General features: G+C 36.0%; 1 protein-coding gene across 3 annotated transcripts in view; it reads left to right on the top strand.

The window, feature by feature from the left end:
* The window catches only part of INTS6 (integrator complex subunit 6), a 44,211-nt gene that overhangs the window by 8,688 nt on the left and 21,559 nt on the right, over positions 1-13,964 (top strand). For all 3 annotated transcript variants that reach the window (XM_066989423.1, XM_066989431.1, XM_066989416.1), the window contains one exon: positions 10,670-10,759. In XM_066989423.1, the coding sequence (XP_066845524.1) occupies positions 10,670-10,759 (90 nt within the window). The remainder of the gene's footprint in view (positions 1-10,669; positions 10,760-13,964) is intronic.

Genomic DNA, 13,964 nt, shown 5'->3' with positions numbered 1-13,964 from the left:
TTCTGGTACTGTAAAGTTGACCCCTAATGGACTAGATTTTTTGAAAATGTATAGGCAATTTTAGTCCTACAATAATGAGAAGTCAAGTGTCTGTTATTTAAGTACCTGTTGTTTTCTTTCTAGAGGTAGTGTCTGTGCCTCAGTTAACTGATTTGCCCTAGTTTACATAAACCTACAGTCTACTATAGATTAAAGCCTAAATTTTTCCAGTGGGGAAACTGGGTTAGTGCCTATAGCTGAGTTAAAATAGGTAAGAGGTAGCTGTCTGCAAGACATGATATTAACTTTAGTCTGGAAACGTGAATGAGCATGACTGGGATACTGAACAGATAAGGCTTCTGGTTGTATTAGAGGACAAGAGGTTTTGTCAAAATCTGATTTTACTCTAGTTGCTCTGAAATGTGGGTCTTGCAGCATTGCAGTGGTAGGTAATGAGAATAATAGATATGGAATTACGCTAGACGTAACATGGCTTTAACATTAGAGGCCTTTTGTAAGACTGATCTAGCAGAAACTGGTGCAGATTAGTTCTCTAGTATGCAGTTCTGACAGTAATTCAAGGATGTACATACTGAAAATCATGTTTAATGTCCTGTTGTTAACTTGGCCAGGAAACTTTCACCTGAATAATCATATTTGGTGTCTGTCCAGTGTAGCCACTCCTATTTCCTTTAATTCTTGCATTTTTCAGTCTACATGCAATTGCTACTGTTTGTGGAGAGCTGAATGTTAATCTAATTTAACCCACTAACAGTGCTTGAGGATAAATAACTTGAACATGATGTGCATTTTGTCAATGTCTCCTTGAGCCAAAAATCTACATTGAAAAATCCAGAATATTTGTCATTGGAATCAAGTTAAGGTGACATTCTTGCTTCTGTTCAAGATAGCCACTTTTCTTATTCTGTATGTTTATCTCTTTCCTTCACCAAATGCCCTACCTCACCCCTGGGGCTTGGGATCCCAGAATACTGACTTAATCGTATGCATTGCTGTAGGACTGCTGAAGTGACGTTCATCCTAGCTCTCTGCTCTCCTCCACTCCTGAGCTTATTGCCTCTCACAAGGTCATAGTTATGCCAAACCTGAAGCAAGTTGTGACTGCGACTTCATGTAGTAAATTAAACCAATGATTGATTCAGGTGCCTTAATAAGCTGGACTGTGAACTGAAGTGGTTCAGAATCAATTTTTTAACAGCTAGGTTGCTCCTGCTGTAGTGGTGATAAACTCCGAGAGAATCATTGGGAAGCGTTGGGGTAGCAATCATTCAGCAGAATCATCCTATATTCATGAGTCAATAAGCTACCTTCAGTCCGTTTGTCAGTACCCTGTGTTGATAACTTCCCAAAGGGTAGAGAGAATTTTGTATACATCCCTCTCTTGGCTTTTCCACTTGGGTTATTTGATGTTTCCCTACTCGGTATGCTGGCAATTTGAAATTCATTACCCTTCTCCAGTATATGAAGAGCAGAGGCTTGGCCTGGCACTCTGAATTCCACTGACTGAGCCAGGACTAGCTATGTAAAATCACTGATGTGAAGCAGAAAAGCTGCAGTAATTAAGGACTTGGTCCAAAGCATGACAAGGTCAATTATTTTTGGAATAAAACATGCAGAAATATTTTTAGAAAATATGACCAAAATCATCTTCAAACCCAGATTCTTTGGGGCTGGCTCTAAAGATGTAGTTATGTTTGGTATGAATAGTTATTCTAGCTGTTTTTTAAAAGGGTGTAAAAGCTCAAATGTAATGTATTTTTTTAGCAGCTTGTATTTACTGTATTCAGCCAAATAACTCTGGAAACCACTAGGATTGTTGGCTGATTTGTCCAACTTAAGTGATTCCAGTAGTGGATTCATTTGCTAATCTGTAACTAACTGATAAGGTACATCTTTTTTTTAAAACAACTGTTTCCATTACCTTAAAAATAAGGTACAAGATACAATCACAGTTGTTTTGCAGCTTATATATTCCAATTAATTTAATACAGAAATGTTAATTTTTCTATTTTTGTGATTTTTCATAAACTTCAGTGCTTACATGTTGAACATATTAGTAGCTTTTCTTTTTGTTTATTTCATTGCTGTTTCTCCATGTTCAGTTACTTACTGGAGTTCACTGTATACGAAGAACATTGTGTTTCAATTTATTTGAGAATGTCACATAGGTATGTCATAAATTGTGAGATTCAAGGAGTGAATTGTTTTTGAAACTTGTCAAGGACCTAATCTAAATTGGAGCACTTAGAAGTTAATCAAGAAGTTATCACTTACATAATGTATTATTTAGAACTCAATTAAATTTGTTCTTAGGTGAAAGGAACAGGACAAAGCTTTATAATGAAGTGTTTTTGAAGCTGATTTAGGAATGTTTGCATCTGTGTGATTTAGGAACTTCAGAACACCAGTGAATCCTGGGATTTGAAGTCTGTCTTAGTATATCCTACTGTGTATTCATCATTTTTGTATTAGTATGAACATAGTCTCTAAAAATGCTTCCTTCTGCTTTCACGTGCACTATTGGATGTGGAGATTTTGTATTACAGAATGATCATCTTTAGTACCGTCTCCATTTTAGGCTGCTTTGTGCTGCTTTTCTTGGTGCTTCTTGTTGTTTGTCTTGGTTTTGTTCTTAGGACAAACTTTTTCGTTAGCATTCTAAAATGACTGAAGTTGCACAATTAAGTAGTCCTTAATACATTAGTCTTCAGTACATTCAGTGCCAGATTTTGGAACCCAGAATTTATAAAGTTATTAGCATCTATAAAAATGCTCATCACAGAACTTTTTGTTGCACATTTTGAGGTGGGTACGTAATGAATTTATTGGCTATCAAACTCACAAGTTCAGGCAATGCAAGCAGATATGCTTGATATATAATGATACATATTTAAATACACTTCTGTGACTTTTTTGTCAAAGGTTTTCATATCTCTTATGTAATTGAGATGTTTTGTCCTTGAAATACTTGTAATTAAGTAATTCCTGATTGGGTCTTGGAATTTTTGCTTTAGGGCTTCCTGATTAGCTAGAAAAAGTATATGATAATGTATATTTGGAGCTTCAATTGTTAAAATAATTTTAAGATCTGTTCAAAAATACACTAGAGAAAATTATTTTTCATCCAATTTATTTTCCTAAATATGTTACATTTCTTTTTCTTCAGTGGAGCTTGCATAGCCTATGTTATGGAGATGGCAATTGTTTCAAGAATGCTCCCTTCACGTCAGTAGTCTGTAACTGGTGTGCTGATGAGTGTAATTTCTGGCCTGGCTTTAGGAAAAGTCTGTTGTTACACTTGTTCTCCTTTGAAAAACTTTTTGCCAGTTGTTTCAAATTAGCACTTTTTTTGTTTAGACCTGCAACTTACTTGCTCCAGTCACCTGAAATACAAAAAAGCTTCAGTTGTGCCACAGAATCGATGTCCTAACTGTGTGTGTAAAAATCACTTAATCTCCTGTTACTCTGTAGCACCAGTAAGAGACGAAGCAAAAAAACATGTAACTACCTTGTAATCCTTTGCAGGCACTTCAAATAAGAAACTGTGGTTATTGCATGTATTGGGCATCGGATGAATAACTCTTAAGTATTCATAATGTAGTTAACTAAAGAAGAATTGTCTAGGAAACGAAAAATTACTTTGTTTATAATAACCTTGCTGTAGCGTATAGGGAAGGATAGCTGTACATAGCTCAATTCAGGTTTTGAATTCTCTTCACCTCATGGAGGAAAGATCCTTTGTGGTATCCATTCTTATTGCAAAATCATTGGCATCAATACCCTGACTTTCAGAGTGTGAATGAGTGCAGGACAAAGCAGGTCTGCTTGATCAGCATTTTCCCCTTCCTTCAGGGGAAAAAAGATGGTGAGTTAATGGAAGCACGAGCTATCACCTTGATAAATTCTAGGAGACTGTTCCTTAAAACTGTTCTGAAGGTTTTCTTCAGAAGATAAAATAGTTCTTCCTATCTGTTAGATTCAGGAAAAAAAAGGGGGGATGGGAATGCAAAACAAAACAAAAAACAGAATGGCAGTAATTGTATGTGCTGTCCCTGGCGTTAGAAATCATGAGCAAGATCATGAACGTAGATCAAGAGACTAGGGGTGAGTGACTGATTGCTTCTTATCTGTGCTTATTCAATTGTTCAGTCTTTTTTTTGGTATACACAATCATAGCAACAGGTAAGTGCTCTTTTCTGTGTATTTTGAGACAGTATTCATACAGAACGTGCCTCAGGTGATATCATTGCACTTCAATCACCTCCTGAGGATAGATTTTACTAACTTGTGCCCCCTCTGCTGGCTAGCTTTCCAATTGCAAAGTGAAAAGAACAAGTTTACCTAGGTACTGCTCTCGGGCTACTTTGGCCGAACACTAATTTATAAGTCAGTCCTATGGGAGTAAAAGTACAATGAAAACCTTATTAGCCCTAATTCGTGGGAGACAGTGGTGATGCTGGGAGTTGTTTTCTTCATAGTGTGTATGTGTCATGGGCTCAGTCAAGACTCCTTTGGCATTAAACCTTTTTTTTTTTCCCCCACATCCCTCTGTCAAAGACATTTTGGTGTTTTTAGCTACCATGTGCATGAAATCTGTAAGGACTTGTTAAATTGTTTCCTTGACAGAGGAGCTAGATCTATGTTTCGTGGGACTATTGAGGGCTACGCATTGAGCTTCTAAAATCTGCTACTATCATCTGCATTTCTGATTCACTTTCACCTCCAGATGTGGAGCTCTCTTTATTTTAATGTAGTAAGGAGTCTCAAATTACCTTTAAGACATGATTACTTTACCTATGTTGTTCCTGAAACCTGTCTTCAGGGGTGAAGTAGTATTCCCAGCTGCCTGTCATGAACAGAAGGTAGAGTGTAAATCCTCCTATGTTGGATACTGTAGGGAGAACAAAGACTTGTGTTGTGGTAGAGAATGGATATCTGTACTGCAGATGCTTATTTGGACTTTAGAACTAGAGTAATGGTAAGAATCCTGCTTCTGTTCTACATCCCTTTCAGAAAAATGCTGGGCAGTTTTTCCTGGTGGTAGAGAATTCCTGGAATAGTGTTTCATTAGGTTATTTCTTAAGATCCCAATCTCTTACTGATCCATTGTTTATCTTTGCTATTGATCAGACATCAAGGGAAATGTCATAATGGACTTCAAAACACTTATATCCTGTGTAAAATTCAAAACAGTTAGTTCAGCTTTCCTGAAACTTGTAAGGCTTCTGAATGTCATCTTGAAATTCATCTCCTGTGCAAATACCTGATGTTCTCATAGTAAAACAGTTGCTACTATTACAAAGCTGTACTGTCTACTGAATGATCAACACTGTCAAGGGAATATAGCAAAATCTTACGGGCAGCAAAACAGATGAGTTAGCAGTTCTTTTTTGCACATGAAGTCTGACTTGTCAGATCTTAATCCTTTGCAGAATTCCAGTATGTTCTTCAGCTCTTCATTCTTGAGGCTGAAATTACAGAAGTCTAACACTTACCCAGTGGTTCCCTTTCATGGGGTCAGTCTCTGTTCTAAGACATCCGTAACAAACAAATCCAATTTCAAAGCTGGCTTTGTCATGCATCTTCAGTTGCTTGGCTAACACTGTGATGCAGTTCAGAGGTGATGTACTTTTCAACCTGGCCACAGAGTACTGTAGTATGTATGTCCATGTACATTAGCTGTAGTATGTCTACATAGATTTGAAAAAATCTTAAAGGCAAAATAGTTTCTGTGAATGCTTGTATTGTGCTCAGAGTGCAGCTGTTAAATACTTCTGTCTACTTGACTAATAATGTTCTGCTTTGAGTAATGAAGGGTGAAGTCTCTAATAAATGTTAATGTTTTGGACATTTCATAATTTTGCTAAAGCATAATTGATATTGCAAAGGTAAGTGAGAAAAAAACATGATAGAGTTGGATCATCTGTTTCAGTTTACTGTGGTTCAGGTTCAGTATTTTTTAGTATTTTTAAAGTCATTACCAGTTTAAAAGGTAAGATCTTCCAGATCTAGTGCTAATAAGAAGTCCGAATTATGGTAGAATTTTTTAGAGTTCATTTTAAACAGTTGTTTTTGAGCCATGGCTGTTCACAGATTCTCATCACCATTTATGAAAATCTTGACCTTTTAAATTCCGAAAAAAAATAGACTGAATTGAAAAGTGCACTCTTGTATTTCCTGGTCAGATGACTAAATTCGTTTTACTGACAGGGCTGGTATTTCTGAAAATAAAAAGGGGTTACTGCAATAATACGTGATGGAGGAACAACAGAAGTTTAGTTTTTCTGTTACACTCCATGACTTACTAAAATGAATGCATCCTTCTCGGAGACTTGATCATGAACTGAAAATGTGTGGGAAGGGTTTTCCATGAAAACTTTTCCAGTGATTAATATATTCTGTTAGAAGTATTTACTTTAGCTCAGTTTGCATTTATTTTCCACTTCAAGCCTTTGCAATTTACATGTTTTCTTTCTTAGGCACTATCTTGTACTTTTAATAGTAGCTGCTTGTCGAACATGCTATTTTCAGTACTGACGTGGCTTTTTTGCCATATTTCTACTTCAGCTATTTCTTATTTTTTTCAACGCTTCTGACACTGAAATTAGTATTTAAATGTATGCATGATAGCAGTCTTCAGTAAATATTGTCTTACTGCATGTATAATAACATAAAACACTATGTGCTTGCTCATCCAAAAGTCACAATAGCTCTTGAATAGCTTTAATGTGCACCTGGAAGTAAAAGATCTGTGAATGTATTAATCATGTTGGAAGTGGTTGGTAAACTTGCCTATGAAATTGGGTTTTTAGTTCTGATAGTCTTCACCAGACAATTTGGTTTGGTAACTTTATAAATATGTCTGAGACTGTAAGAATGTCAAACCAGCCAGTGTGGGCTAGCTGCGCCTCCTGCTGTGACTTGGGAGAGGTGAGAAGCTTGGTGGTGTTCACAGCTTTTTTTTGTTTGTTTTGCATTATGTGAGCACAGAATTACTTCATCTGGACACTGAAGAAATGGCTAATGTAACTGGAATTGCTTTGTGAGCTGGAACAAATAGTCTTCTAGCTATCAACTGTTCAAAAGTATGCATGTTGCATAACAGAAGTTAGTTTTTTAGGACTTTGAATCTCTTGCTTATCTAATTTTAGCCTAGCAAACCTCCAAGATAGCCCTGGTATTTATACTCATTTTTAAATAACTTTCTTCCAAAATAGAATGCTTTTTTGTGTCTCTTTGGTGCATAATTTTTCTTAAAAATGCAAACTTTAGGTCAAAGGTCCTGTGCCACTTTGCAGTACTTGGTGGTTAAACAGATCACCGTTAAAATCTTTGGTGCTTGTTCCTCAGTACATTTTTCACCACTGCTAGAAGCCCTCAGAAGGAAGACTATAGTAAGAGTCTGCAGTCAGTTAACTCAAGCTAGTTGAACTAAAAAGGATACAAAATAAGCAAATTTATTGATATGATGCAATTAGCTGAAGTCCCTGTGGGAGGTAGTTGCCACTGAATTTTCAGCTAGAAAAATATTTTTTTTTCCAAGGTACTTTTCTATAAACAAGTCTATTTAAAAATAAGAATTTAAAATAAAACTTGAAAATATCTCTCTATTTACTGTAACCTGAGCAGTAAATTGAGACTCAAACTGGCACAGTTTAAACGTAGCAATTAAGTTTCTAGATTGTGAAATGTTAATGCCCTATAAGTAGTTATAATCAGTCTGAAAACAGAGAACCCAAGAACAGGAATATCTGCTCGTGTACTAGTTAGAATAGGTCTATATAATGCTAGCTTAAATACAGAGTGGGGTTCTTGTTTCCAAAGTTAATGGTACTGAGGCAGAGCTATCTTTACCTTATTTACTTCAAGAACTGAGTTTTCCACACTTCTCTTTGACTTTCTGGTATAGGAATGGCAGATGTTTTCAAGAATAATATTTCCAAGATGTGTAAATTAATAAATTGTATACTTCTCAAGGAAAAGCAATAGAAAACTATTAGCTTGAATCGAAGTTCTAAAATAGTGATTGATAAACTGCCACATCTTGTTTAAAAGAAGTTATAAATGTAAGTCTTTAGTAATTTAATTTTGCCAGAATCACTAATACCCCTGAATTTTAAGAGTTTATAAATAAGAAGGTACTTCTAGGAATGCCTAACAATACTGGTTTTCTGTGCCTTTGTATGGCTGAGGAAGTTTGAAAGAATCTGTGGTGTTCTTTAAGAATGTTAAGATATTTTTAGCCAAAAACAGTAAACCTCAAAAATAGGCATTTCATCTGAAATTATTCCTTCTTGGTTTATTCAAATTACATTTCTGCTCCTCTGGGTGGAATGTAGATACTCATTTCATGTTTCTAAATTGTGTGGAGCTGTGAACTTAAGTGCAGCTCAGTGAACTCGTGTCTTTAAATAATTAAATTGATGAATTGTGTACTCTGACTTGATTTCATACATCCTTTCTAGGAAGGTTAATATTTATAGCTCTATTGATGAACTCAAGATTACTCAAGTAATTTCACAAGTGAAGATGAGATTTCAAGGGGAAACATTTCCTTATTACTTATATACATGAATTATTCTGCAGAAGTGCACCACTAGTATTTCCACAGTTAACCTGTGGACTATACATGTGAAAATGGGTTACTTCGTCATTGGGGTTAGAGCTTCGCAAATATGTTGTTACTCTGGCCACAAATGAATGTTGCTCTTTTTCTGGCTTAAAGTCTTGCTTTTATAAATATGTTGCTTTATTAGTTACATTCTAGACAGTATCTTGGTTACCTGTTTTACAAGTAAAAACCTGTGAAATTATGAAAGAGTAAGGCTTGAAGTCATTATTCAGATAATTTTCCTCAGACAAAAGAGGATTTTGGGTGGTAGGAAGGGAAGAAAGGGGGGTTGAATTTTGCTTTCCTTCCTTACAATTTCATAGTAATTCTGAGTCCAAAGCATTTAAACTTAAGGCTTAAATTTTAGATGGGAAAAATTGAGAGAGATTATAATTGGGTTACACAAAAGCATTTAAGATGAGGAAATATGGATAATAGGATTAGACTAAATTTTTAATAATTAGATTTCAAATTGAACCAGAAATTTCACCTGGAAGGAACACTGCCTATAATGTTCTAAATCTAAAATCTTGTATTTTTATTCCCATTTGCAATCTTCTTGTAGTGCTAGGATGAGTGTATTTTATATTACATATTCATAAGAAAAATATTTTCCTCTAGTAGGACCTCTGTTTTAAATATTACTCCAGTGCAATACAGTTAGCTCCCAGCTGATATTTTGCAGTTAGGGTGAAGTACTAGTTGGCAGAATAACATACCGTAACTGTTCTTCAGAAATAAATAAGGCTAAATATTATTTCAATTGAAATTGTATTTAGAGAATCCTTAAATTCTTGTAATTGTTTAAATAGGATCATGAACTAGCTTACCTTTTGTGGAAGAAATGGATCTTCATTGGTTGATTTCTGATTTTTGCCTAGTTTTTGTAGTGGTGGTGTGCTGTTTTAAAAGAAGAACAGAGCAAATAACTTTGCTGCTGCTGTCCTAAACTAAATTGTCTGTGGTAAAGGTGTTGACACTTAAAAATGGACAACCCTCTCCAAATGGAATTCAAATTCAGTAGTGATGTTTCTGTTTTAAACACTAGGTAGTAGGTAAATGATCCTGTGTAATTAACTTTAAAAAAATTTTTCTAAAAGTTTTTATTAAAAACTTATGTCAATTATTTTAGAGTAAATTACTAGCATTCATGCGAGTTTGTGTTTGTAAGTGGAACTTGGCTGTGGGTCTAGTGCATCTATTGTTTTCTGAAGAAGAAAAATGAGGCTTCAAGACTGGCAATAGAGAGTAGGACCCACTAAACAAAAGCTTGTGGTGGCCTTTGTGCTGTTCTGTCTTTAACCCCAGCTAGGATATAACATACTAACTTGGCTTGGAGTTGAAGTGTCAATGGATTAATTTGGGATCCTGTTATTCAGGAGTGAATGAAGGCTGTTAGCATACTGACAGTAGCACAAAGGAAGTGTCAATGGCAAACCAAGACTCTTCTTTTGTTACAACTGAACTTGCTTAACGTCTTAGCTTGTATATGTTCATATCTTAAATAATTGATTATAGGGAGTTTTTTTCTGAAGTATTCTTGCATGTATGGTTGAACCCCTTTGGTAAAAATGTAACTGGTAACATTAATTTCAAAATTTTCCTTAATATGTAGAACATCAGTTGTTAACCCTAGAATCGTGATCACAAGGTGCTGGGAAAATGATTTAGTTGGTTACACTAATTAAATTGAGAATAAAATCAACTCTGGAATGGGGGACAGGATGTATCTCTGGTTCGAAGAGCAAGTTGCTCCTCTAAATAGCTGCAAGGTTATCTGAATACTCAAGTACATCTTATTCTTGAAGTCACACGTTAACCATTTTTGCCATATGTTTGTATGTTTTTTGAATAGTGATATATTAAGTGTCCAGCTTTCCATGACCAAACTGCAAAAAGGCTGAGAAATGCATAGTACTATTCTGTAGTACATGAGTACGTTCCTCAAGCCCTGTTGTTTTGTCAGTGGGTATCAGTGGCTGTTTAACGACTGAACAGAAGCTTACAAATCTGTTAGAGCATTTTAAATGAAATTACTTTTTTTTTTTTCCCCTGTAGGGAAGAAACCCATTTTTTCTGGAGCCAGCAATAATTATAACAGTTACTGATGGAAGTAAATTAACTACTACCAGTGGAATACAGGAAGAGGTAAGAATAGACCTCTGTTTGTAGTGGTGTGTATTAAACATAGCTGAATGCTGTTTTTACAGTAGGATCATAAATGACTCCTCAAAAATATGTTCATTAATAGGTTAAACTCGCATGTTTTCTCCTTTCGTTTGGGGTAATTTTATGCAATAATGCTACAAAAGTCCAAATATCTCACATGTGACAGAAGCATGTAGTACAAATGTCAATCTGTTTAGACCTCATTAGTTGACTATTCCTAGCAAGTAAGTTCATTGCATTTCACAGAATCATTTCAAATGTTAGTGGAAGAAATTTGTTTCTGTAAAGCATGTATTGTCTCTAACTGATATAGATCTACATTCTTTATATATAGATACATCCAAGTTTATGTAGTGATTTCCCAAAGGAAGTGGCTAGTAGGGAGTATGTGAAATACATACATCTTTCACAAAGGGGTCGTAAAGTCATTGAACTTGAATCAGTAGTGTCCTTATAATCTAAAATAAAAGCTGAAGAAATGTATTTCAAATGAAGTCTGTAGTGCAGTTTAAAGCGCCAGGTTTTAATATACTGGAGTATCTGATCAGACAGCTAGCAAACTCAGAGCTATAGCAAATGCAGAGGCACTGAACTATTTTAATTTACTGACTGCGTTTAATTCTTTCCTTAAAAAGATGTAAGAGGTCAATAGGGATAGGGTTCATCTGGCAGCCTCAGTGCCCATTCCGTGCAGTAGCAAAACAAAAACAAAAAAGTAAGCTTATTCCCTTTTCAGGAAAAGGTTAATATCCAAAGGTCCATCCTGAAACTTAAGGAAAAGATTCAGACTTCTCCATGTGGTACACCACGTTTGAGTGTACAGGTTACGTTGTCAGGCATTGGTGTTTGTTAATTACTTGAACTTCTGCTCTGTTGTGACTCTTAATACTGCATTCTTAAAGCACTTAAAGAAGTTGTATCTTTGGAAAGTGATATTTGAGTGCTTTTGTAACGTATTTGACTTAGAGGAAGAAAATTGAGTGACTTGAAAATTCCATATAGACTGCAAAGAATCACAGCTGGTAACTTAAAGGGAATGTCTGGATTTAAGGTATCAAGTAGGTTACCATTATAAAACCTTACTTTAATTGTATTTTTAACTCCAAAAGCTATTTCCAGCAAAATTCAGTAATTGGGTGGTCCAAAACACTGAGAAGACTAGCAACTTGATATTAATCCTTATGCTGAGTGAGCAAGTATTAACTAAAGAGTAGATGGTTTGAGAACTTTCTACAACATGTAGTACTGTTAACAGCAGAATACTTTTTTTAAGAGCAAATTGGATAATTGCTCAGCTATGTAAGTCCTTCCTTGAGGATAAGCAGTTTCTCTATCAGGTGACCTGTAAAATCTGGCCCTGACATCCTGGAGTGCTGGTACATGAAGATGATCAGTGGGTGAAGCAGTTGTCAGCTGGGTAGAGGCTGAGAACTGTTTCTGTTCAGCCTTTAGAAGAGAAGCCTAAGGGTGGTGTGTGTGTGTGAGGGGGGGAATCCCACCTCTGCCTGCAACTGCTCAGTGATGGAGGGAGCCTGACTTTTCTTTGAGGTGTGCAGGGCTGGGATGAGAGGCAGCAGCTGCAAGTTGGAACATGGGAAAATCTTTCTGGATATTAATAGAAATTTTAACTGTGTAGCTGATTAAATACTGATATCTGAAATCTCCATTATTGGAGATTGGAGATCAAAACTTGGTTGGACAAAACCTCTGAGCAAATGGAAGGCTCTGGACTCTGTAAACTTTGACATGCCCCTTCTAATGTACTAAATTCATTATACACTGTTTCCTTTCATCTTCATTTATCTTAAACGATTTAGGTAAAAAAGATCTATTGGCTGTCATGAGCTCTTTCTTATAATAACAGTCTGGATTTTTTTTGTAGCCAGTAGGTTATTTGGGTTTGTATTCCTTCAAATGTGAGTACAACTGCTTCACCTTAGACTTCACAAGAAGACTTTTTACTGTCAGGCAGCCGTTTGGTCACAGATTCATGTCTTTAAATGGTTCTATGTTGTGGTGAGGAAATGGGTTTTCTGGTGGCTACTTTCTAAATTTAAGCTTGGTTCTTGAGCAGTACTGACTTGAGCAGTGTGGATTATACCTGGTGTTTTACAGTGGCATGATCATGACATTTGGCCAAAAATGGTAGTTGCAGGATTTTATGATGATTAAACTAGAGATGCAGAATCTGTTCCACTAATGATTTTGTTGGTAAATGAACACATTAGACACCTTGCCTTTTGGAGGAACTGAAAGTGACCACTTCTTACTTCCTGTAAGATGAAATGCAAGTTTTTGACTGCTTTTCTGTATTTCCATATATTTAGAGGGTGTATATTTAGTACCCAGCACTGGATGTGATTTTTTTTTTGCTGCTGCTGTATCTGTGTGAACTGTCCTAATACTATCAAAGAGTAGGCTAACATCCGACAGTGCTTCTGTCTTTCATGGATGATTTTTGCTTTTGTCAACGTGTCCTACTGATCAGAATTTTTCCTAGTCTAGCTTGAATGTCATTTTACCATTACCTCTCAAGTTGGAGATGCAGAAATGAAACAATTACAGTAACATCACTCAGGAGATACTGGGGTCTGTTGTTGCTGTTCTCTTCAATAACAAAGGTTTTTGATCTCCTTTGAAATGCTTCTTCTGTTCTTTAGGTTTGACTTTGGAGAGGCTTTTCAGTGTTGGAAGTGATCATATCCCACTGTGTGTCTATGACAGCAGTGTTTTTACTTCCTGTGTAAAGTTCTTGTAGACTAAGGCAGTATATTTATAGCTCTCAAGTTTTCTGTGCAAGAGAACTGACAAAACTTTGCTTTTGGAAAGCCTTGAAACCAGTATGGAAGCTGGAGATAAGTTTTTTCAAAACTGTCATTCAGATGGACATTTGCATTCTTGCCAATGAAATCGGCTTTATTACTGTGGGAACACTGTCATTTGCCCTGGTGTGAAGCAGTCGAGCTTAAGTGCTGTTTCAGAGCTCTGGCTGAGTTTTTCAGATGTCCCGTCTCTTTGTGGAATTTAATGTTTTTTGCAGATAAGGATTCTACCCATTCAGCACTACCTTGTCTCAGGCTAAAGACAAAAATGGTGCAGTCTATACAATTCTCACCAGTTAATAGGACTTTCAGTCCTGTCCTTTCTGGCACTGGCTTCTAATGAACCAGCGCTGAGTGCCAGC

This window comes from Anser cygnoides, chromosome 1 (assembly GCF_040182565.1).
Source record: "Anser cygnoides isolate HZ-2024a breed goose chromosome 1, Taihu_goose_T2T_genome, whole genome shotgun sequence".
NCBI classification, from domain to species: Eukaryota; Metazoa; Chordata; class Aves; order Anseriformes; family Anatidae; genus Anser; species Anser cygnoides.
Note: the sequence above shows the minus strand (reverse complement) of the source record. Positions and strands in the feature narration are given on the sequence as shown.